Source organism: Chelonoidis abingdonii, chromosome 3 (assembly GCF_003597395.2).
Source record: "Chelonoidis abingdonii isolate Lonesome George chromosome 3, CheloAbing_2.0, whole genome shotgun sequence".
Taxonomy (NCBI): domain Eukaryota; kingdom Metazoa; phylum Chordata; order Testudines; family Testudinidae; genus Chelonoidis; species Chelonoidis abingdonii.
In genome coordinates this window covers 38,652,015-38,678,266 of record NC_133771.1, presented here as the reverse complement: position 1 = coordinate 38,678,266, position 26,252 = coordinate 38,652,015, and the positions used below count along the sequence as shown (strand labels likewise).

The 26,252-nt window shown below is 39.3% G+C and overlaps 1 protein-coding gene across 1 annotated transcript in view; it reads left to right on the top strand.

Annotated features, from left to right (window-relative positions):
* SNTG2 (syntrophin gamma 2) overlaps positions 1–25,817 on the top strand; it is a 534,493-nt gene extending 508,676 nt beyond the window's left edge. The window contains exons 15-18 of the mRNA XM_075063695.1: positions 2,663–2,755; positions 7,726–7,836; positions 24,384–24,431; positions 25,596–25,817. Coding sequence (XP_074919796.1) covers positions 2,663–2,755; positions 7,726–7,836; positions 24,384–24,431; positions 25,596–25,727 — 384 coding nt within the window. The 3' untranslated portion in view covers positions 25,728–25,817. The remainder of the gene's footprint in view (positions 1–2,662; positions 2,756–7,725; positions 7,837–24,383; positions 24,432–25,595) is intronic.
* Positions 25,818–26,252: the final 435 nt, after the last annotated feature.

The window sequence follows — 26,252 nt, the reverse complement described above, 5'->3', positions numbered from 1 at the left end:
CCGGGGCCGCAGGGTCCCTAGCCTATGCCTTGTCTCAGGAGCGTGGGGGAGGGGACCCCCCTCGCTACACTTCCTTTAAGCCCAATAGGAGTGAGCTGACAAGTCACAGGTGTACTGGCCTCTTTCCCTTTAAAGGGCCAGTGACACCCGTGACACTATTTTTTCCTCCTCTGTCAATAACTCTCATAGGAGTTCTCAAACTGTGGTCTGTGGAACATTGCTTCGGACCTACCAAGAGCTGGCTAGAGACATAGGCCCAGATCCACAAAGGTGTTTAGGCTTTAATTTCTATTGATTTCAGTAAAAAACAATTAAAAGTAGACTAAATGGGTGCCTAATATTAAATTTCCATGTTGGTGATTGCTGTAGTCATCCAGAGGGATGTTGTGCAATCACAAACATAAAGGAAGGTGGTTATCACAGTCATGACTGGAAAGGGATAGTGGTCTATGCTTTGGTGAATGGGAGAGGAGGTAATCCTCTCAAGATCTCTGTTAATATGTGATCCACATCATGAAAGTGTTTAATAACCTCCAAGCTAAGGCCTTTGAAGATTATTCAGATTCTAAGTCAGTGAGCATTTGCAATGTGTAACCTTTCAGGTTAAACATCAACTTTCTCCCCTAATAGATAGAGCTAAACCCCAAGTATTTCTGTTGAATGATGTTTTCTGGGACAAGACTATGTCATGTCTTTAATGAAGTTTGCTCCTGGTTAGATCTATGGCACTATATTTATCAAACTGAAAAAGCAACATATTTTGTCTTTTTGGTTTTGTTTTGTATTTTAGTTTGCAAGTCATTTGCAAACCAGTTCTGTTAGGTGCATAACTCTTCAATGTTCACCAAATATTTCAGGGTAATTCTTTGTGAACTGCTCACTTTTAGTATTCAGTAATTGGTTATGTATGTGCTATTTTTTTCAGCTTCCTGATTTTAAAACATATTTATAAAGTTAAGCAAGTGTTTAAGTGGTTTGCTGAATCATGTCCTGGATGACAGAATCTTTTCAGTAGAAGAATAGTGTAGAACAAATGATGAATAAGAATTCATGACATTTTATAATGAATATATGAAATTCTGGAGACTCATAAACATGTTAATAATTTAATGGCAGTCACTAATATTCTTGCCAATAGTATGATCCACAGCAAATCAAAATCAAACTGCTTATTCACAAATCTTTTTTCCCATTACTCAACCAGCTCTAGTACTGATAGATGAATTACATCAACTGCAACCATTAAAAACGTAGCTATATAAAATATCAATGTTGTAACTCAGTTGAAGTTCCTTTTACGTTAGAATATCACTAAGTTTGACAAAAATTTGTATTTTTATCATAACAGTAAGATTTTTTTTTAAATATTGGAATGAGAAACTTCAAAAGCAATAAATACTAAAATTCAAGAATATGTCAAAATGTCTGTTTTTCAACATCTCAAGCTTTACTACTTTTTTAAAAAAAAAATACCAAAAGGATCAACTTTCTACCTAGAGTTTTATTAATTTACCAATTTCCTACAAACCATTCATTTGATAGAACCTCTTTTTTGAGGTCTGGCATTTCAAAAAGATTATCCAGATATAAAATATTAAATAAATCTCTAAAGATGAGATGACATTGCTGCTTATGAGACATTAATATGAGAACCAGGTATTGTTCCCTTGGAAAATCTCCAGCTTTTAGTAAATCAAGAGGCTATATTAAACATTTTGGAAAGCTCTATACACTGAAATCAGTGGGATTTTTGCTGTTGATGTCAATGTGAAAACCTTCAAGCCCCTTTTTAAATTTATAGCCAGGAGTGCTGAAGACTGCCTGTCTTTACAGTCTGAATCCAGTTCACATGAAGACTTAATTATATGTTAAATGTGCACACTGTATTTTGGTCTGTAACTGCAATACCAATGCTATTAGAGATGTGGATAGAGGTAAATTTAAATGTGAATAGACTTTTAATTGTAAAACACTTTCATAAGTTTAACCTCAAACTCTTTTTAACTTAAAAAGAGGTCAAAGAATTAACATTCATATTTCAGCAGCTGACAAGAGAGCAGTGCTAGTTAATTGGTTTAGTAATAACCATTGGTACTGTAATGGCACCTTACCGTAGTTTTACAAGGTTCAACAAAATCTTGTAAAATCAAAAAGACTATTTTCAAAAGTTAAAGTAGACAGAGAGGTGAAGCAGGCAGATACTGATCTCATAGTTAGACAGTTGCCAGTGATTTGATTATGTACACAAAGTTTGTTAGAAACCGTGTGAGAACCAATTATTATATAATCAATTTAGCCTTTCGAGTCAGTTCTAAGTAGTCTTCCAAAATCTCTCTCAGAGGATTTTACAAATGGTTCTTTTTAGTTTGGATTGTTTAGTTTTTCATTTTGTAGTGGATAGGCATAGGTCAGATCAGGCCAGGTTCTAAAGAACTGTTTTAAAAAAAAACCAACCAGCCTAAGTGAACAGATCTCTGATAATATGTTGTAAATATATATTATTTTTACAGAATTTAATTTTTTTTATCAATAGACTGCTGTAATTCTCTGCTATGGTTACAGGCTTGGTATCTTGTCACAAACAGAAAATAAGATGTACTGTTATTAGATAAAAATAATAATGGTAATAAAACTGTATTCTCAACATTAATATTTTTTCCAGTCTAAAACATATATGTGCAGCTGGCAAGGAGTAACTCTGTGTTTCACAGTTGACTTTGCCTTGGGATTCACCTGTTTTGACAGTAAAACAAAGGTAAGAGGAAAAGGAGCTAAAAACATAATCTGTTCTATTCTACTGTTAATGAGTTTGGTTTTAATAATATTTTACAGTTACCTAGCACTTTTGATCCCAAAGCATGTTACAAAGTCTGTTGATAGGGTCCCACACTGAAATGCACCCAGCTGTGGATTGGAAAGGGATAGCCCACCTGTGCCATAAGCATGGAAGGGGGCATTTTGCCAAGGACACCAAGACAAATGATTATTTTTACAGGAAACAAACAAAAGAAAAGCCATTGGATTTTTAACCCAGATGTCAGTTTCTAAGGTTTCACTCCCCAAAAAAACACAAGATGGACAGCAGTTTACTGATCTCGAGAAAATGAAGTGATGTGTGATTTGAACCTGTGTGTTTTGGAGAACAGTAAACCATCCCTGTACCATAAGACAATTAAAAGACTGAATTGGGCTTAGCCCTATGTGGAGTTTCAAGAAGCAAGGAGAAGATGTAAGAAACCTTCCTTTCCCTTCTAGCTTTGCAAGACCCAGCAAAGTCTGGTCTTTGTGCTCTTTTGATGCTAGTGTTAGATTTCCTAATGTGGATGGAGAAGGCAGGAGCAGACCCCTGTCTACTGAAGCTGCAGTAGTGGAGAGAGAGCCACTTTCTACATCTGCAGAGGATGCAAAGCCAGCAAAATGTTCCACAATTCAATTAAAATTTAATGCGAACCTTATTGCATTTTGTGAGCAAACTCCTGAGCATAGATAAATTGGTGTAAGTCCCTTTTCTTTAACAGAACTATGCTGATTTCCACCACCTGAGGATCTGTGTTTTTAGCAACACAGTAACTCTGGCAATAAACAAACAAACAAATGAACTTTTAACCTTAACGCTAACTAGAGCTATATTTTTTTAAACATGTGTGAAGGAAGTTGATCGAACCGTTCTGGATTTAGATGAAAGCAAAAATATGCCCTTCTTTGAAATATGGACCAAAGTATTTGTTTTTAGAATATGTATCTGTAATTTGAAAGTGGTTTTGCTTAAAGACTTCATCACTAGGATCTGCTCTCATTGATGCTGGTATAAATCTGGAATAATTCCATAGCACATGCAGTATTATTTACTAGAGTATAAAATTTCAAGAGCTGTAAATTCACATTCTTCTTTCTTTCTTGCAAGAGTGTTGGTATTAATTACGTTGCAGAGGCCTTCACAAATAGATTCTACATACCTTTCTTATTTCAGCAGTTTCAGTTGGCTATGGCTTTTCTGTAAACTTCTTATGCTAAATTGTTGTCTTAGTGCTGTTAGGTACTTTCAAACAGATTCTGCATTCTACTCCACAGTTGGCTGCAATTCAGTGAGACACAAAGTGATTCCTGTAAAAGTAAAGTTTGGAGAGCATTAGGGGATCCTTTGGATGAATATTACCAAATAAATAAAATAAAATATTTATATATTTTTTTAAATAATAACCTTAGCCTTTGTTTTCCTGTCCTATATTCTGAAATGGAACACTAGTGTGAAATGACAATTAAATGCCTCCCTGAAGAACTCTACCCAGCACATTACAAACATCAAAAAGTCACTTGGGGAAATGGTGACACCTGGCTATATTTTCCTGTTTAGTTTCAATGAGTTTTGGTATGACCATCTCTTATTCCCACTAACTAAGAGGACAGGGAGCCTTTTTAAAAATTAAAAAAGCAACATCTAAAATAACGGTTTGTACAGTCAATGGAGAACTGTCCACAAATTTCAGGCAAGACTTTTTAAAATATATTAATTTAGAATAGAGAGCTGCAGGTTTGATACAGAAAAATGGCTGACCTAGTATAGAACCACAGAAGATTAGGGTTGGAAGAAACCTCAGAAGATCATCTAGTCTAACCCCCTGCTCAAAACAGGGCCAACACCAACTAAATCATCACAGCCAGGGCTTTGTCAAACAGGGCCTTAAAAACCTCTAAGGATGGAGATTCCACCACCTCCCTAGGTAACCCATTCCAGGGCTTCACCACCCTCCTAGTGAAATAGTGTTTCCTAATATCCAACCTACACCTCCCCCACTGCAGTTTGAGACCATTGCTCCTTGTTCTGTCAACTGCCACCACTGAGAACAGCCAAGCTCCATCCTCTTTGGAACCCCCTTTCAGGTAGTTGAAAGCAGCTATCAAATCCCCTCTCACTCTTCTCTTCTGAAGACTAAATTATCAAATTATCCCATCCTTTTTCAAGAGCAAAAAGGGAAACATTACCTTAATCAATGTTTAATGGCAGATCAGAGTACCTGATCAATACATGCTGCCCTGACTAATTCAATGTATTAGGGGGAAGACGTTGCAGAAAAATGCTCAACCTCAACACTAATCTCACATTGACACATTAACAGAAAGTACAAGACTCTTATGAGAGTAAGGGAAACTAGAGGGCCTTGCTGGGAGCAGCTTGCCGTGTTGTCTTCATACAAATCTGTGCAGAAGGTAGTTGGATTCACAGTTCTATTTCAACCTTAAGCATTGGCCATGAGTGTTCTGTGGAACTGAGCTGAGGCCTTTTGCATAGTCATCCCTCTCCTTCAAAAAATGTCCCGTTTCCCCTACATCCTCTGTTGTCTTCAGAGAGACTTCTCATCAGCCCAATCCTGTTTCATGCTAGGGTCCCTGAGACCCCCTTCACTTGGATTGTCAGGTGGTTCTACATGGTGGTTCCTCAATCATTTAACTTCAGGAAGAGGAAAGATGACAAGAAAGGGCCACTGCTTCCCACCCCAATCCAGTGTTTTTCTGCAGACAGGAAATATCAGCTCCCCATAGGACAGTGCAAGAGAGAAAAAGCATTTCTTTGCCCACAGTTGCTGATTTTGCTGAGGCAGCAATGGATAGCAGCAACTAATCTGTAATATGATAGCTTTGGAACATATTCTGGTTGTCCAGCTACTTTGTACTGTGGTTTATGAGCCTTGGCTAGCATATGTTTTAGAGCCGCAGAGCTATTGTGTTAGGAAATCTGGGGTACTACATACTGCCGGCTCAGCTGAGCTGGGGGTTGGAGGGGACAGAAGGAGAGAATTAGGATTTTCTGCCTCCTCTCAACACTTTTCTGATCGAGGTCCTTATCTAGTACCCTTTCACTCCCATTCAAAGGATTAGAGACCATTCAGAGCCCTGTGAAAGCCATCCTATCCCCACACCATATAGATAAGTCTGGTATCTTTTTCAGTTGACTTTTGATCAACTTGACAGTTAATCTTTGTCCATCGCTAGGAGCAGCTTATCACTCAGTGTGATCAGTGCAAATCTCATACCGTCCGGAAGCCAAGAACATGGCTCTATCCTTTTCTTCTTCCTCCTTTCCTATATCTCTTCCTCCAGTTACAAAAAAATAGAGTACATGTAACTAACAAAGCTATGCCAATTCTTCACCAGGTTGATTCGCTTGTGTGTTCATATTCCCTAACCTTTGTCTGTTTTTTTCTTTATCTTATAAGACTTTGGGGCTTATGTCTCTTTCTATATTTGTACAGCGCCCAGCGTGCTGTAGCTCCAATACTGATTGGAGCATTTGGGCACTAAGATAATATAAATATATCATCATCATCAAGGGAATATGAAGACTCTGATGTAATAATTAACAACAATGTTAAGCAATCATTTCTTTAGTTACTCATTTAAGGGAAGCCGAGACCCTGCTCTCTTGTAAGCAAGCATCAGTCATCTAAAAAACAAATAACTTAACGCTCCTCTTCTTGATTTTACTAACCACATGTATCAGGAGTCCAGTTTGCATGGAGTAGTTCAGAGTTATCCAGTACATCCATCTTCTGGGTGAGTGAAAATAATCTAACCTCTGCTGAAGAGGACTTGGCATTTCTTCCCGCTCTAATTGGAGCTGCAACCACAAAGCAGCCATTCCAGGTTGAAATCCAATCAGTATTATCTTCCAAATATTGAAAAATATTCAGTCAAAATGTCTGCTGTTTCCAGGTGAGACATATTGCTAGTCCAGAGTAAGAAAACAGCTTTCAAATATGGATTTTTTTAAAAAAGCTAGATTTTTTTTAAAAAACAAGAACACAGTAAACTGCTTTTCTGACGTTATTTCATTTTAAATGGCTTTCAAAGCATTCAACCAGGAATGATTCATGTTTCCTCCACCAACTCCCAGGGATCTGGTCTCACCTCAGTGTGCATACACGTTTCCGTTAATGTTATTGGAGGTAACAAAAACGTTAGAAGGAAATTGTACTCTGATTGTTTGGTTTCGTTTTCTTACATTTCTGACTCCAAAACTAATGTGTGGAAAACATTTTGAGAAGTACAGAAAATTACAGTGATTTTTAACAATTAATTTCCCAATGTTGATAAGTCTCTCTTTGTAATTTTTAAAAATACCCAGTAAATCCAGTGATTCATTTGTAGCATAGCTCCATGTATTGCTATGTAAGAAACCTAAGGCTGGCACAGTCCTGGGGATTCTTATTTCTTGGCTTACAAATGATTGAATAACACACAGAATAGTGCTTTGCATTTCTGTAGCACATTTCATCTAAGGATTTCAAATCACTTTTACACACTAAAATAAAGCTTTGCAATACTGGTTTAAGGTGAGGAAGTATCATTCCCCTCATTGTACAGATGAGCCAAGTGAGGCTTGAGAGATTTAAGGTCTGTGGTGAAAGCCTGACTCAGTGAAGTCAATGGAAAAACTCCCATTGACTTCAATAGGCACAGGATTTTACCCTGATCTCTAATCACCCTTACATGGGTAGGATAGTAATACAAATTGTATCTTTTTTGCTGTTATGTTTGAAATAGGGTGGATAAATTGTATTTATTATGCAACTATCCTCTTGCCTGAAATATATTAATCCTTCATTTATTTTACATTACATTTAACTTCTCAATGTTTGATCAAAATTACTCAATAATGCAATGTTTTGGGTATAAGAGTGTAATGTTAGAGTCCTAATTAACTTTTTTTTTTTTTTTTTTTTACAGAATGTGCTCTGGAGGTTTAAATTCTCTCAGCTCAAGGGGTCTTCAGACGATGGAAAAACAAGAGTAAAACTGCTTTTTCAGAATCTAGACACCAAACAAATTGAGATGAAGGTATCTGATATAGTCTCTCCATTTAAAAAAAATAAATTGAATTTATATCAAAGAAATGAAAGTTTTCATTAAATACTGCGCATGTTTACAATCAACAGTTAAATCACATATTTTTTTTTCATATTCTCTAGAAGCTGTGCAACTAATAGAAGTCCTGTGGTGTCTATAGGTTTATTACACCATCTATGTGATTCTGTTCCTGAGATGTATTCTGAAAAATTGTGGTACAGTCATTCAGAATAATAATTTCTCTGAAGTGCCTTCAGTTAAGTGTAGTTTTTCAGCAATAAGTGTAATATCTTAAAACACTGATTTTAAAATGCATGTAAAAAAATAGTTAAAATGTTTTATTTTAAAGCATTTTAATATAGTTTTCAAGATGCCACATAGCAAAATTAGAGCTTTAAGCAAAAAATAGATTTTTCTAACTTATTAATGTAACCCTTCTGCCCCTCTGAGTTGGCAGCAACAAGGGCCGGGTTCAGTATCCAGGGGTTCCGTTTCAATAACACAATGCATAACCGGCTCGAGCCCCCACCCAATGACCTGGGACACTTACATACCACACCCTCCGGTGCTCTAGGGGCAATACTTCCCTCTTGCAAGCATGAGTCTGAGTGTAGCAAAATCCTTTAATAAGGAGAAACAATGCGGCATCCATTGGAGAAACACACAAACAGAATTATAACACAAACCATAAGCAAAAACCCACCTCCAAGTACTTTTGGCAATGTCCTTTCCCCCTTAGGGTTCTTAAGCCAATTCACCCAAAGTCCAACAACCTGAAAGTCTCGGTCAGTGCCACCCCAGAATTCAAAGTTTATCTGCAGAGTTTACCCCCTAGCCTGGGTGAAATGGGAGGGGAAGTCCACACAAAGTGTTAAGGGGCACCTTACGTGGCCAGGGCCAACTGCTCCGCCTCTCCGTGGGTTCTGCTTCAGCCTTCACTGCGACCACTCACTACACCAGCTGTGCCGCTCCTCCAGCCATCCTGCAAACCGCTTCACTCCACCACTGTTCCATGGACTGCTCAACATGCTGCAAACTGCTCTGCTCTGCCAGCCGCTTAACGATAGGTCTCAGACTCCCCCACTAGTTAACACAGCAGTCAGTGATTTCAGCTCTTAGTAGGGGAGCCTGGTGCGGTGCACCATTGGCCCAACATGATTCAGCTCAGCAGTCTCTAATACACTCCTAATGGAATCAAAATTAGCACAACTCTTTTTACAGTGAAGAGGAGGATGTGCAATTGTGTTTCCAGGCCTCAAAGGGACCATACCATCAGGTCACACACAGTCCCCAACTCTCTCAATTCACTGGGTTTTGCAACCCAATGTCCGCTTGTTAGTAGTGTCACTTAATTTATACTGAGACATCTCTGTCATAAAGTTCCTCATTCACATAATCAGGTGGCAACACTTTATTTATCCTGCCCCAATAACAAAGAAATTGGGGATCCCAGAGCTGTCAAAATAACCATCCCAGGCTGCCTTGGGCTATACTGGGCGTGCCCATGCAAATATCTGAGATTTCACCCTTCCTGAAATTCTTTCCACACTTCCCATAATTCACCACCAGATGTCAGGGTAGAGCTCATCCTGACTTTGCTTACATTAATAAAAAAAATTAAGTAACTATTATTATCCATTATTAACGCCTACATAAGGGCATAGTCTTGCAAGGGGCAGACCACCCTAACTCCCATTGAATCCATTGGTTTTGAAGTGAGATGAGAGCATGCAGCATTGTGCAGAATCAGGTATTAAATAGTGATAAGATGCACTTTGATTACATAGCAACTGCTGTATGATTCACAATCCTTTTTTTTTTAAATCACTTTAGACAAGACCTTTAGCCTCAAAATTCAGATCTGGGTATAAGACCTCAGTGTAGTGATGTTTACATTCAGAGTACTGGTTCGATGCACAGACCTAGTGCTTGCTATGATATCTGGAACTGGGTCCAGGTAATGGACTTTGATTCTGCCAAAGTTTGAGGATGTTTCAAGCTGCCTGTGCAGACATTGGCATGGGAGAAATAGTGCATTGAGCCTGGGATCACTAGCAGAGCAGATGAGGTTGGAGAGTAGCAAAGTGAAATACAGAGAGATGTGTGAGGTAATATCTTCTATTGAGCCAACTTCTGCTGATGAGAGAAAAGCTTTCAAGCCATCCATAGCTCTTCTTAGGGTCTGGGAAAGGTATCCCGAGTCAAAGCAAAATGTAAGCTGTAACAGATTGTTTAGCATAAGTAATTAGCACATATTGTAAGGGATCATTCAATTTAGAGTGGCCTGTTAACACCTCTGCAGTCATAGGACAAAAAGAGAGGGATAATGGGTTACAGATTGTGGCAATAAGTCATAAATCCAGTGTCTCTGTTCAATTCATGGTTTTTAGAGTCTAGCAGAGTAATGAATTTAAACTCCCAGGCTCATCTTTTGAAAGTATTGCGCAGGTTTCCTTTGAGGATGAGTACTGATAGGTCAGATCTAGAGTGATCACATTGTGAAGAGTGGTCACCCACAGTAGAGGGGTGTTTTTGTCTTTTATCATTTTCCTGTGTGAGTTCATTCAAGAGTGTAAATATTACCTCACCCACCTTGTCTGCCAAATATCCTGGGACTGACACAGCTACAGCTACAATGTGTGCAATAGTGAAATACAATCAAATAAGAAGGGAAATACAGTCATGAATGGCTTTGAAGGCAATGGCAAGACCTTGCATGTGATGGAATGCAGAAGAGGAAGCCAGTGAAGGAATTTAGGTGGCACAATGGGCAAAATCAGTAAAAACAAGAGTTTTAAACATTCTAAAAAATCCTTCCCCTCTTGTGGTGGTCAGATTTCAGTCTCTTGTTACTTGTGAGGTTATAATCCCATTTGTACTCCAAAGATTATAAGCAAAACTGTAAATTAGCAAGACTTGATTTTTTTCAATGTTAAAAACGGTAGCAAGAAGAAAACATTCTGGGCTTCTTTACAAATCATGCCTTACTAATCTACTAGAATTCTTTGAGGGGGGGTCAACAAGCATGTGGACCAGGGTGATCCAGTGGATATAATGTACTTGCACATAGGCAGCAGGTTTAAAACAAATAAAAGGAATTATTTCTTCCCAGAACACACATTGTGAATCTCTTTCCCAGAGGATATTGTGAAGGCCAACACTATAACAGGGTTCTAAAAATAACTAGATAATTTCATGGAGGACAGATCCATCAATAACTATTAGCCAGGATGGGCAGGGATGCAAAACCGTGCCCTGAAGTGACCCTAGCCTATGTTTGCCAGAGCTGGGAACAGGCGAGAGGGGATGGATCACTTGATGAATACCTGTTTTGTTCATTCCCTCTGGTGCACCTGGCATTGGCTACTGTCAGAAGACAGGATACTGGGCTAGATGGACCATAGGTCTGACCCAGTATGGCCATTCTTATGTTCTTATCATAAATGAGGAAAATAAAGGCCACAGATAAAACTTGTTTTCCTTTGTAGTTCTATACTGTGAATTGGTCCATTATTTATTGCCTATGCAATCTTTATCTGACAAACATATTTAGAGGTAGTCTAATTTTTTCGCAAAGGAAAATTGTTTTTGACCAAATTATTATTAGTATTATTGTTTGTTTGTTTGTTGCAAGTGTCTGCCTTCCTCAAAAATTTTTGATCTTTCATTGAAAAGCCAAAAACCTCTTTGGGTATTTTTGGATGAAAACTGAACTTTTTTTTGTTTTTTGACTATTTTCACTTGAAAATCTTGTGGGTTTTGGCTGTTTTCACCACAATTTTTTTTCAGTTTTTGGTTACAGAAAAAATATATTTTTTTAACAAAAAGTCAAAAATTTTGGCAAGGAAATAAACTATTTTCTAACCAGCTTTTTTATTTACTATTGTACTAACTACCCAGCAATATGCTTACTACCATCAGTTGAACTACTCATGTTTAGTAAGCACCAGACCCAGCAGTGAGAGTATCCGTACTGGATCCTATATATGAATAGAGGCATGTGTTAGTAGGGGAGCCAGGAGATTTGGATTCAGGAAGCTTCCTGAGTGACCATGGACAAGTCAGTTTACCATTATGTGCCTCAATATCTCTATTTATAAAATGGGAATAAAAATACTTCCTTATTTCACAAGTATTTTCATTAATGTTTGTTAAGAACATTGAGCTCTTCAGATTGAAGATGCTACATAAGTACAAAGTATGTGTGAGCATACACACACAAGTGTATATGTATAATACAAATGTTGACAGAACAAAATGAAAGCTCATTGAAAAGCATTAGAATAAGATGAGTAGAGTAAATGTATGCCTGAACCTTGTGGGTATGTACCCTGGATGGATCTCTACAAATCCAAGCATTACCTCCTCCATCTATAGTCAATTGTTTTTCCCCTTAGACTTGCTTCCCGTGGGATTTTACCTACCAACTTCCTGAGTTTTCTAAAGTCTGCCTTCTTGAAATCCATTGATGGACTTACTTTTACTTTATTCCATGCATTGAATGCCCACAGATATCAAAGAGGATTCAACACTGATAGTACATTTGATAGCTCTTTTCATAGCTAAAAGACTGTTTACGTAATATTGGTAAGAGCAGTCTGAAATCCTGTGTATAATCTTTTTAGATTACTCCCATTCTGACTAGTTATTTATCTTGATACAGTAAGTGCACTTAGATGAGGTAAGAGTAAGCCCACAATATAAAATGAGAAGGTTTGTAAGGAATTTGCTCTTTTCTAAGGTCCATATGCTTCATTTGGTCTGTGTGTAGAATGCTAATTAATGTCACTGAGGGCTGAAAGTCAGTCAGAGTTTTTCCATTGACTTCACTGGAGTTTGGATCAGATCCTAAAATCCTTTAAGACAGTTTTTGTATGTTCTGTGATATAGCTTGCAAACATTATAATTCAAGTTTAAAGTTTTTGTTTGGCCAGAGCTGGGAACTGTTATATTAAAGGCTATATTATAATACAGAAAAAAACATGCCCATGCACTTCATTTTAGTTGGAGAAAAAAAAGAATAAATAAACAATAAAACATATCAACAACAATATTTCTTCTCTCTTGGTATTTATATCCAGTTGAGATACTGATTAATAATTTACATCTACTGTATATAAAATGTGCATTTAGAAAACTTATTTCCATATATGCTCCGTATCTGTCAGGCAAGACAGAAAAAATGCTGTGTGGATTCTGATATAAAAAAATCAGAATAAGCATTATGTTTACTTTCTTCAAAGGATTTTTAACATTTTACACTTCATTTTTCTTTCACAATAAGATCTAATTTTGCATGTGAAACCTGAATGAATATTTTAGCAGCTAGTTGTCATTTACCACCAATTACAACAAAGTAAACACTTTAGTTAAGTTCCCAAATAGTCTTTGTTCTTTCAGGGTAATTTCTGAACTAATATTTCTTAATCTATTAATTAGCCACATGTGAAAGCAGGATCCTAAAGATTCTTGCCTCTTCCTTTTTAAAAATAACTTGAATATTTTTAACCAGCTATAATTATTTTTTTTAAAAAACAGCACAGTCAGCCCATCAGCAGTTACATTGCTACATTGGCTGTACCTAGATGTGTTCACAACTTTACTGCTTTTACTATAGGACAGAAGAGATGTTTGTCTTGGAAATGTTACCTTTTCCTTGCTAATAGCATAGTAGTCCCTGATCTTGAAAGGGGCTGTGCGTCTTGTAATTCACATTAAATCCTTTGGAGTTGTGGCTGCTCAGCACTTCCCAGCATGAGGAATTTTGTAACGAGTGTATTGTATAAAAGGTTTGGTCCGGTTCAGATTACAAACCTTATTGTGGCCATTCTTCCCATTAATACATGAAGTAGTAATAAAACTGTCTACAGAATTGGAGGTGGTGGTGGTGGAGGAGGCAATTTGAGCTGCTCTTGGTATTAAAAGCTACAGAGGAGGTAAAACCCAGAGTGGGTTGCCAGGCTGCACTGGCATGAACATATGTATAGCAAGGGATGCCTCTCAGCATGCTCCCCCTAGTGCCCAGGAGATAGTCATGTCCTACAGAGGTATACCGCCCCCAGACACCACTGCTGAAGCTATGCACTTCTTCCTTCTCCCTATCATAATGCAAACTTTTAAGAAGTACAAATGAGTCCTGAACAACTGATTCTCTGGGGGCCAGATTTTCCAGCGATCAGCACCCACAACTGGGTCTAGATTTTTCAAAATAACTCCCAATTAGCCACCTAAATAAGAGCCAGACTTTTTAAAAGTGCTCAGCACCCTGCAGAACCCAATATGCTAAGCTTTTATAAACAGCTGTCCCTTCTGTCTCCTGCCTAAATGGGAGCTGAGCTCTCTTGTAAATCTGGACCTGATTGTGGGTACGGAGATCTTTTAAAGGTCTGGTTCTATGTGATTATGTGAAGTATATCCAGACCTCTTTGTTTTGGAAATCAGACTGGAATCTTACTGAAATAGATTTATTTGAGAGATATCCCGTACTGCTTTGTGTCAATGAAGTTGGAATTACCATAAAGACTAGTTGTTCCCAAGGTAATTCTGTATTCCTGTATTCCTTTCTTGCTGGAACCAAACTGTGCAGATGCACTTCTGCTAGTTGGGAAACAAGTCAAATGTAGAGTTTAAATAATGTTAAGGGTTTTTTTTATTTTACTAAAACATATACAGATATCAACATGTATCTGAATTATCCTCATGATTGGCTCATCCTGCAAGGCCTAAAGATTAAGGAAGTTCTGAACAGTGAGAATACTAATATACTGCATAGTCATCAATGCTGCACAGTAACATAAATGCAAATAATAAGAGTTAAGAACAAGGTTTCAGCTTTAACTCTGAATTTGCTGGCATTTGTGGCTTTGTTAAACATACTTATTTGTGCCTTAATGGCATTTATGCTAACATCACAGGAGAGGAACCCAGACAGGTTAAAGCAAAAATCCATTCCTTTACTACAATACTGGTAGTTTTTATAAATTACCCATTTGATTCAGGCTCTTGATTTAAAGACAAGGACACTGTGTATCACTGAATCTCCCAGACTATAGATCTCAGGATCACACTCTATATAAGGTTATTAAGTCATTGATGAATTGTAACTTCGGTGCATGCTGGCTCTTTGGAGAAAGATAAGCAGTTACTTTTCAATATAAATAGTATATTCAACCCATAAAAACATATTTAAAATATTTTTTATAGATAGGGTCCTGGTCTAGTAAAGCACTTTAACATTTGCTTACCTTTAGAAACCTAAGTAGCTTGCTACTGATCATCTGTGAAAGCACATCTTCAGAACTTGGGTGTCCTTTTGTTACTTCTATTGTAGGTTACTATTACTCATTGCCACCTTGTCAGACCCCAAGTTTGAAGTCGAAACCTAGTGAGAAAATCAGAAAGGAGCAGAAACTCTGGGAAGTCAAGGGCAAACAAAGGATAAGACAGGCCAAGAAAGAATCTGGAGAAGAACTAACTAAGGACACCATTTTTTGTAAAGTACATCAGAAGCAGGAAACCTTCCAAATAGTCCACGAGGCCACTGGATGATCAAGATACTAAAGGAGCACTTAAGAATGAGAAGGCCATTGTGGAGAAGCTAAATTAATTTGTTCTGTTGGTCTTCACTATGGTGGAGATGGGGGAGATCTCCACACCTGAGCCATTCTTTTCAGGTGACAAATCTAAGGAACTGTCCCAGACTGAGGTGTCAGCAGAGGAGGTTTTGGAACAAACTGATAAATTAAAGAGTAATAAGTCACCAAGCCCAAATAGTATTCACCCAAGAGTTCTGAAGAACTCAAATATGAAATTGTGGAACTATTAACCGTGGTATATAACATATTGCCTAACTCAGCTTCTGTACCAGATGACTGGAGAGTAGCTAATGTAACACCTATTTTAAAAAAAGGCTCCCCAGGCAACCCTGGCAACTACAGGTTGGTAAGCCTAACTTCAGTACCATGCAAATTAGTTGAAACTATACTAAAGAATGAAATTATCAGACACTAAGGAAAATGCAATATTTTGAGGAAGATGCAACATGGTATTTGTAGATTTCTATGAGGGAGTCCACAGGCATTTGGATAGGGTTGATATAGGCTGATATAGAATATTTAGACTTTCAGAAAGCCTTTGACAAGGTCCCTCACTAAAGGCGCTTAAGTGAAGTGAGCAGCCAAGGGATAAGAGGGAAGGTCTTCTTAAGAATCAATAACTGGTTAAAAGATAGAAACAAAGGGTAGGAATAAATGGTCAGTTTTCACCACGGAGAGAGGTAAGTAGCGGGGTTCTCCAAGGATCTGTATTGGGACCTGTGCTGTTCAGTATATTCATAAATGATCTGGAAAAGGGGTGAGTAGTAAGGTGGCAAAATTTGCAGATAATACAAAATTATTAAAGATCGTTAAATTCAAAGCTGACAGCGAAGAGTTTCAAAGGGATCTCACTAAACCAGGTGACTGGACCACAAAATGCAGATGAAATTCAGCAAAGTACTGCACATTGGAAAATATAATCCCAACTATACACACAAAATAATGTGATCTAAATTAGTTGTTAATACTCAATAAAGAGATCTTAGAATCATCATGGATAGTTCTCTGAAAACATCTGCCCAATGTGCAGCGACAGTCAAAAAAAGCTAACAGAATGTAGTAACCATTAGGAAAAGGATAAATAATAAAACAGAAAATATAATGCCACTGCATAAATCCATGATAGGCCCTCACTTTGAATACTGCATGTAGTTTTGGTCACTTCAGCCCAAAAAAGATGTCTTAGAATTGGAAAAGGAGCAGAGAAGGGCAACAATAAGGGATATTGAACAAAGATTAAAAAGACTGGGACTAATCAACTTAGAAAAGAGGTGATTAAGGAAGGAAATGATAGAGCTCTATAAAATTGTGGATGCTATGAAGAAAGTGAACAGTGAAGTGTTATTTATCCTTTTACATCACACAAAAACCAGAGGTCACTTGATTAAAGTAATAAACAGCAGGTTTAAAATGAACAAAAGGAAGTACATCTTCACACACTGCTCAGTGAACCTGTAGAACTTGTACACATGGGATGTTGTGAAGGCCCAAAGTATAACTGGGTTAAAAAAAGAATTCAATAGATTCATGGAGGATAGGTCCATCAATGGCTGTTAGCCAAGATGGTCAGGGAAGCAATCCCATGATGTGGGTGTCCCTAAACCTCCAACTGCCAGAAGTTGGGACTGGATGACAGGGGATGAAGCACTCAAAATCGTAATGTTCTGTTCATTCCCTGAAGCACTAGGATTTGGCCACTGTCAGAGACATATCAAGCTAAATGGACCATTGGTCTGACACAGTATGGTCATTCTAATGTAAAATGGTCTTTTCCTTTCGATAATGATAAATCTGTGTATGGGGGAAAAAATAACTGAGACAAGAAAGCATTCATGCCTGATGTTATAGAAAACCTGCTTGTGACCAATTAATTAAGAAATTATACTAGAACATTTTGGTCATGAAAATACAAATGCTGAAATGCTGAAAGGTCACTGAATCACTGAGTTATCTGTAGAGTATCCCTTCCCCCTCCCCCATGTTACTTTCTTTGTCCCCTTTTGTGCATGGTCAGCTCTCCCCATCATTGTCACAAGGCCACTGTGAGTTCTGCCAATTTCCTGAAAAGGAGAGTGGCAAGTTGGCTTTTATTCTTCAAACTAGGCAAAAATCTGAGCTGCAATATATGAGGCTCAACAAGGACTGGCTGGTGGGATTGCCTCATAATGCAGTTTGGGGACAGCCTTTTTCTCTATGCACTGTAGAATAAGTATCTCCCACATTTAGGTCTAGCTGGAGTCAGGTAGGGAGTATTTCTCTGTTGGGATTCCCTTCAAGACCTCTTTCCACTTAGCTTGATCTATTTACTTATCTTACTTAGCACAATCACTGTTTTCTGCCTAATGATACATTTACCTCCCCAATCCTATCTTCTAAAGAATAAGTTCTCTCCTCCGCCCCCATGTGTTTAATTATGCATGTCAGGACAGACCTACCTATATCCCTCAGTTAAAAGTTTTCCTCTTTGTTTCCTCAAGGACTCTTGCTACTTTTGCTATTGTTTCATTTCCCGTTAGCTTCCCCCAACAGCCTCTTTTGATTTAATTCTATGCATTCAGGCAGAAGAATATCACACAGGTAAACTGAGATGCATATGATATTTATAAAAAAATAATGAACTTAGCTTTCTCATTCTCCACAATTATCCTTTAATTTTTATAGTTCAAGGTAAGCTATACCAATGACCCCTTTTGCTGTCTCTCCTTGGACACCGCCTCTTCTAGACTGGATCTCCATAGTACAACACCTCTGTTCATCAACACTGTCTCCTCATCAGGGCCAGATGGGTTTTGGCCTCTGTGATAGATCTCCCTCTGAGTGCTGTGACCACTATGAAAATGCAGTGACAGAGAACAAGTTGTTCAAAGCAAAGTATTACTTAGTTGTCAGCAGGAATACAACAGAGAGGAAAAGGGTTAAACCAACAAAATGCCTGTGTACACATTATCTGACCTAAACCTTAACTTTTCCTTGGAAGTTTTGGCGCGTCCCAGTAATCCCAGACACCCCTAGTATTGGAGCTGGATGAGACCGATTGCATCTCTTGCAGCCTGTGTCTCTATCTCAGTCTGACCCTCACGCAGTGTCTATCCTTTGAGTTCACAGGAAGTCTTTTATCCATTTCAAAGTTCCTTTTCAGTCGTAGAACCTCTGAACCTGCTTAATCTGGTTTATGCATCTCATCAGAGAGATCAGAAATAGACTTTCAGCAATGGATTCATTTTATCATCTAATAAATATTGGCAATTCAGTTAGTCTGTCTTCCTGGAAAGGAGTAAATCTCCTGAGCTAAAGCCATGTATACACTAAAAATTCATTTGAGTTAAGTTATGTTGGTATAAAGCTGCAGCAGTTAGCATATTACTGTGTGCATGCATACTGAACTTCTTGCATTGGCATTGCACGTACTCACCAGGAGTGCTTGTGTCAATGCACAGTGCGATGTACCTTGGATAGGTATCTCAGTGTGCAACTTGCCATCATCCAGCATACTCTTTTTTGGGAAATGTATGTAATGTGTGATGGGGCAGAAATAAGTCATTCATGGGTGACTGGGACATGGGTGACTGGGACATGAAACTTTCTTCCTCCCATAATATATCTCCCATAATTTTTGTGCCTTTTTAAAAATTTTCCCACAAAATTGCACAGCACTTCTCACTACCTGCTGCCTCTGAGAGAAGCAAGGATCCCACACAGTTCTGTACTATTATCATGAGTGTTGCAAAAACAGGATGAATGATCCTTGGGTATTTGCATAGCCACCAGGAGAACCACAGCAGTGGGAGACGTGACGATTTCATGGAGGACAGGTTGCTATGGGACACAGTGAAAACCAATTCAAGGTTGTTGGTGGTATTTATGGAGCAGCTGCAGATGGTGGAACACCATTTCTGGGTCCAAGAAACAAGAACTGGCTGGTGGGATTGCCTCATAATGCAGTTTGGGGACAACAAGTAGTGGCTGCAGAACTTTCGGGCATGAAAGTCCACATTCCTGGATCTGTGAGCCAAGTTCACCGCAGCCCTCCAGCTCAGGGACACCAGAATGAGAGCGGCACTGAATGTGGAGAAGCACACTACAGACGCTTGCAATGCCAGAATGTTACCATTGAGTGGGAAATCATTTTGGAGTTGTAAAATCCACAGTAAACATGCAAGTATGCAGAGTCATTAATTGTCTCCTGCTACACAGGACTGTGATTCTCATAATGTGGAGAACATAGTGGAGCATGTGCAGAGTGGGATTCCTGAACTGCGATGGAGCAATGGTACACTTAGCCCTATTTTGGCACCAGACCACCTTCCCACAGCACACGTCAACATCTATGCAATGCAAGTGTTGGTGGATCACCGAGGATGCGTCACCAACATCAGTGTGGGCTGGTCAGGGAAGTTGCATGATGCTAGCATCTTAAAGAACACAGGACAGTTCAGAAAGCAGCAAGCAGGGACATTTTTTGTTCACATGCCAATAGTAATTCTACATCACCCAGGCTACCCCTTACTCCCCTGCCTCATGAAGCCATACACTGGCCACCTTCACAACACTAGGGAAACATCCAACTACAGGCTCAGCAGATGCAGAATGATGGTTTCACATTCTTTTGGTAGATTAAAGGGATGCTGGCATTGTTTATTCACAGGATTGGATCTCAGGGAGAAAAATATCCCAATGGTTTCAGCTGTCTGTGGTGTTCGGCATAATGTCTATGAGACAAAGAGAAAAAAGTTGCCACTGGAGTGAAGTGGGTAGGTGGACCAGCTGTCTGTTGAGTTCAAACAGCCAGACAGTAAGGCTATTAGAAGAACTCTACGCAGAGCTATGTGGCTGAGAGAGGCCTTGAAATAACCCCTTAACCGTCAGACACCTGGTCTGGTGGACTCTGCTCTATCTGGTCCTGAAGTTTTGGGGGCTGTTAAGAATTGTGTGATGCTTGGTGTACATTTATGAATATAACTCTGTCTGTTAATATACCTATTAATTTTGTGGTTCTTGTTGTACATTTGTAATTATTTTGCCATCTATGTCACTGATCCTATGAGTTCTGTCACTTTGTACAATAAGAAGTAGTGAGTGCTTTCAGTTGCACTAAGCATTCTGCAGCATATGTTGTGAAGCAATAAAGATGAATTATTTACCAAAACTAGATTTTATGGCATACCAAAGTCAGCATAAAAAACAATGTGCAATTAATTCAAAAAAACATACAATGAAAACTTCTGAAATAAATTAATGGAATAGAACTTAACAAGGGGAAAGAACTTTCATGTCCATTTCAGTTCCTTTTGGCTATGCATATAGCAAGCCTGGTTTTGTCTGGTCAGTGTATGTGAAGCTATGATCATCCTTACTGTCCCCCAAGGCAAAGTGATAGGGTTATGGATGCAGCCCCTGAAGTCACATGGAATGTTGGGGAGTGTAGAGAAGTGCTAAAATTGACTGCAAAGAGAGACAAGCCTGTGCTCGTTGAACATGTAGGTCAACTAGAATCTGCAATATCTGTGTTTGCTGCTGGAGAAGCCAAATTATGTCCTGGAGCATCTCTCTCTCCTTTTCCTGCTGGGTTTCTTGGGCCTCTTATCTGACCTTTCCTTCTCCATACTATCTGAAATATTCACCTTTCTGGCTCTCTGTTTACAGTCCAATGAAGCACTGGCTTTCAGAAGCTCACTGAACATACCATCGCATCTGCTCATCTTTCTTCTCCTTATCATGGTCAGGTGTTCCACGAGTGTGGAGGGGATGGCCCATCAGGGCTGCAAAAGCAACAACTACAGATAAAACACACAGAGGTATCATTGTCTGTATAATCACCGTTGAAAGTGAAAGTTAAGTTTCAGAACTCCCTTCTCTTGCTCCCAGAAAGTTTGAAACAAGACATATTTATTGAGATTTCAGTCTTGGAGAGCGCCTGTGCACAGCACTACTCTCCAGTTCCAGTCATGGTGAGGTATAGTCCAGCAGGGGTGAGGGGAATGAGGACAGCATTTTTTGATTGCATGAAACAACAAAATTTTGTCCCCTAAAGTCCATGAGTATGAGTGCAGGGCAATGTCACTGAGCACTGGAACTATTTTTCACAGGCACTGGTGATTTTAGCTGGCATCTCACTTCTGAGAGTAACAAAGGAATAGAGAGGACAGCTGCTACTGATGTCTCAAAGCTGCCTGGGCTCACCTGCAGCTAGCCTGTTTACTGCAATGGTGCCTGCTGAAGGCATCGTTGACTGGTGTGGGAAAGTGTACTACCATGGAAGAAGGCTGCCATCCCTAGAAATCTTCAGGAGAGGACTGCAGAGTACCTCCATGAAAGTTTCATTGAGATCTCTCAGGAAGATTCAAGTGACATCCCTGTGTACATAAAAAAACAGCTCCTCTTGGCCTCCAAGGCTAACTCTACATGGGATGAAAAGCAGATGATAGCTCTACCTCCATTTGTTGTATAACTACCTTGTAGATGGACTGACTTACCCCTGCAGCACCTCCTGCTGGTGACTTCTTAGAATTAGCTCTTCTAGCTCTGGAGCGCCCTCTGCAAGCTGGTAATCTGCCTGTCCTCTGGCCCCCGTGTCCCTCCCAGGACCTCAGTGCTATGTTAGCTGGGGTGCTGCCCCCAAGCAGTAACCCCTTTCTCTTTGGGTCTCCCCCTACCAGGGGAACTCCCACCCACTATTCCCACCTCACCTCAGTATATGGCTACTGCCAGTCATTGTCTAGCTCCTGCGCCTTGGGGCAGACTGCAGTATCAGCCTACTCATCACTGGCAAGATTAGGTTTGGACCTGCTGCCTTGGCCTACCCCTGGGCTGCCCTCTGAAACCCCAAGTACCTGTTGGCCTTCTGCTAAGCTGCAGCCTGGGGTTTTCCAGGCTGGAGCTCCCCAGCTCCTCTGCCTTTCCCCATCCCTGCTTCACACAGGTACCCTGTGTCTACCTCCCTGCAGCCAGGCCCATCTCCCTCTACAGCTAGAAAGAGACTGACCCTGGGCCTTTGGCTCACAGCCTTTTTATACAGGCCAGCTGGGGCCTGATTGGGGCTTGGCCCAGCTGCAGCCGCTTCCCCAGTCAGCCCAGCTTTTCAAGCTGCAGCTCTCTCCACCGCCGTTTTCAAGCCCTTGAGGGCAGGAGCGGGGGTCCACCCCGGTACATACCTCTTCTAGTACAAGTAGCTAACAAAAAGTCAGTAGCTGTGTCCTGTTGAGTTGGGTTGGGCACCCTCTGTACATTTAAACATTGTAATAGGAAATGCATTCACATGCTTACCCATGTCCTTCCTGTGCATCAGGCTTGCCTGTGCTCAGCTGCCAGGACTGACTAGACTATGGTGGAGTGTTGAACACGTGCTGGTTCATAGGCTAACTGGACCCTCCGGTCACATCCAGCATCCTTCACCTCCTCTTCCTGCTCCTCCTCCTCCTCACTGTTCACGGCAGGGCTCCTCAGAGGAATCACGGTGATCTGCAGGGCACTGGTGGGGACGTCTGCCAAGCATCACATGCAGATCATTATAAAAGTGACAGGTCTGTGGTTTGGCTTCAGATTGATTGTTGGCTTCCCCGGCCTTGTGGTATACCTGTGGTAGTTCCTTTGCTTTCTCGCAGCACTGCTGCTGATTCCTGTTGTACCCCTTCATCTGCATCCCCTGTGCAATCTGCTCATTAATGTCTATGTTTCTACAGCTTGTCCATAGCTGTGCCTATGCAGCCTCCTCTCCTCACAGGCCCAAGAGATCCAAAACCTCTTGTCTACTTCAGGCAGGAGTTCATTTAAAGTGGGGAGTTGGCATGGTTGGTTGTGCAGTTGCTGTGCTTGCAAAGCTGGGTGATGAGAAAAGACATTTCAAAACTATGCAAGGGATGGGGTGGCTTGTGGTCTCCCTGACTCCTGAGCAGTGGAGTTCACAATTGTGACCAAAATGGTCAGTGTCAGGCATTGTGGGACAGCTGCTGGAGGACTGTTAGCAGCTATAGGCTGCACAGTATCCACACTTGCATCGCATCAAACACTGTACTTCAATGGTGGCTCAAGGCCATTTGAGAAGGTGGTGTTACTGTGTTGCCATAATGAGGCACTTCTGTCCATGGGAAATAAATTTAAGTATAGACCTGTGCACAAGCAGGTTGACATAAGGCTACTTATGTCAGCCTACCTTTGTAGTGTAGACAAGGCCTAAGTTAACTCATGTTAACCACGTAGCAGACATGTCATAGTAATCATATAGACAGAGATAAATATATTTATAAAAAATAATACAGCTATCTCCCCCATTCTATAAACAAATGTGCTTTGCTGTCAGAGGTTTATTTGGGCAATTGTCTCTTTATCTTTGGCTGCCAAGGAAGTCAAGCTGAATATCTCAAACTAAAAAGTCAATAAAATGAAGCTGCTGAAAAGAAACAAAAAGTCTTAGCTATCTGAGCAAAGTTGTTAATTACAGGAGAATTAGAAATACAATAGTTACAGCAAATGGAAAAATCAAACATTATAAGGACAATGAAATATACAGAGAAAAAACCTGATCCCTTTGCATCTAGAAAAAAATGCTATGCTGGGAAATATTCCCTTCAAATTCCAATCGTCTTTCATTCTAGTACTTTGTATCTAAAAATAGATGAGATGTAAACCAAGGTTCTGATAAACTGTGTCCATTCAAAATCCTGTATGAGTGTTAATCATGGTAGGATTAACCCTGGTGTCTTAGTCAAATTCCAAGTATATTCTGCTTATCTACAATTCTTTTTGCAGTTTCAGCTGGATATGGGGTTCTTTGTTCAGTTTTGAGTAGCTGTGTCATGTTGCTCTGCTTCCAGAGTTGGAGAAGTGGTCTTTATATATAAAGTACTGTATGAACAGCATTGGGATGTTTAAAGTAAAAAATTCTGTAAATGTGTGATCATTGTCTTTATCAATGAATTTAATATGAAAAATTATGTTCATTTTCAGAAAGGTCTACTTGGCAATCTTGGGCCTGATCCTGCAGCCCTTACTCATGTGAGTAATCCTCACAAAACATTCCTTTTCAACAAGACACTATATGAGTAATCCTCACTCACGTGAGTATTTCCATTGACCTCAATAGGACTGCTTGAGTGAGTAAGGACTAATTGTGTGAATAAAGGTTGCAGAATCGAGTCCCTAAAGAGCTGGGAATTTTCTTTATGAAAACTATAGAGAAATGTTCTGTCATACAGAGAAACAGCTCCTGCCAATAAATGTATGTTCTTCAATGGTGAAGTGCTCTAATAACTAGTTTTTTCCAGAACGCAACATTTAGTTTCAAATATACTATTTGAAGCAATTTAGTTTAGGAGAGATCATAAAATACTATTATTGCAAAGGCAAATGTCCAGTGCTTTGTATTACAGCAGAGTAAAGGATATACTTTGTAACTAAGCATGCTTAGTAAATGTCCTGTTGAAAAGGAATGTTTTCCGCTCAAAATGAAAAACATCCCAATGGTTTATTTGCCAAGTGGACACTTTATAGATTACAGTATCCTGTAAATTGACCTATTTTTAAGCTATATTCATCTACCAGAAAATCATCCTTTTACTGGCTGGTAGCAATTGGAGAAAGAAGTGATATAAGTTGGCTCAAAAAGTAAGGTATGAGTTACTAAAAGTAGGAGGGAATTTATGAGAGAAGCAACTCTGACTTACTCACAGAGCCAGAGTTTATTGATTGTGTGTCTCATCACTTTCTTAAGCAAGCAGTATTAATATACATCTTCCCAAAAATAGACTGTAATATTTAGGAATTACATAGAAAACATAAAGTGAAAATTTCCTTCCTTCCTTATGGTCACCTTTCCATAACAAATTCAGTCAGAGATTACATGAGTCCATTGTTTCTTTATAAATGCAAACTGAATAGTCTATTTCAGTTGTCATACTGTGTAAAATGCAAAAAACAAAACAAAACAAAAAAAACACAGCATAGAGAATGAAAAGTAAATTGTCATAATTCAAGGGTTGTTAGTAAACCAGGTAAGAGAATTGTTCTTTTAAGATTATGATTTTTAACCTTACAGTTCCATTTAAAGTTCCAGATTTTCATGTAAACAACACTGTTATTTGCTAACCTTTTTCTCACTTTACTTAAAATGATTAGATCCGTAATGATTCACCTCTATTTTGTCTTTTATTCCTCTTTCAGGAACTTGAATTTCAGGATCTGACAGCGGTTTTACACTGTATTCACTCCTTTATAGCAGCAAAGGTGGCATCACTTGATCCAGTATTTATAGACAGCCAGAGCATTGCAAGAAAATACATGTATAGTAACTGAAATCCAGTTCTATGTTGTGATTATTGCAAATAACTTATTTTCTTAAAGAAATTAGTTATTTCAGGCACAATATTGCAATTCTGTGTGATTTTATAAGGAGCCTATCGTTGTGCTATCAATAAAAATGCTACTATTTTTCATATTTTGTTCATCATTGTTAAATCTCATAAGTTAACAAACATTAATTCAAACTGAGTCAGTTTGTTTTCTTTAACATTAATCTAAATCCTTGAATGAAATTGTTCCTAGCATATTTTTAACGTTATTTTGATTTTTTTTTTCTCAGAAGTTGCATCATGGTGTAAAAACGGGGACCAAGATTTGCCAGTTGAGTGCCTGAAGTTAGGCTCCTAACATTTGTCCTGGTCTTCAAATGTGCTGAGCAGGGGCTGCTCCAGGCATCAGCATGCCAAGCACGTGCCTGAGGTGGCAAGCCACGAGGGGCACTCTGCCAGTCGCCACAAGGGCGGCAGGCAGGTTGCTTTCGGCGGCATGCCTGCGGAGGGTCCGCTGGTCCCGCAGCGT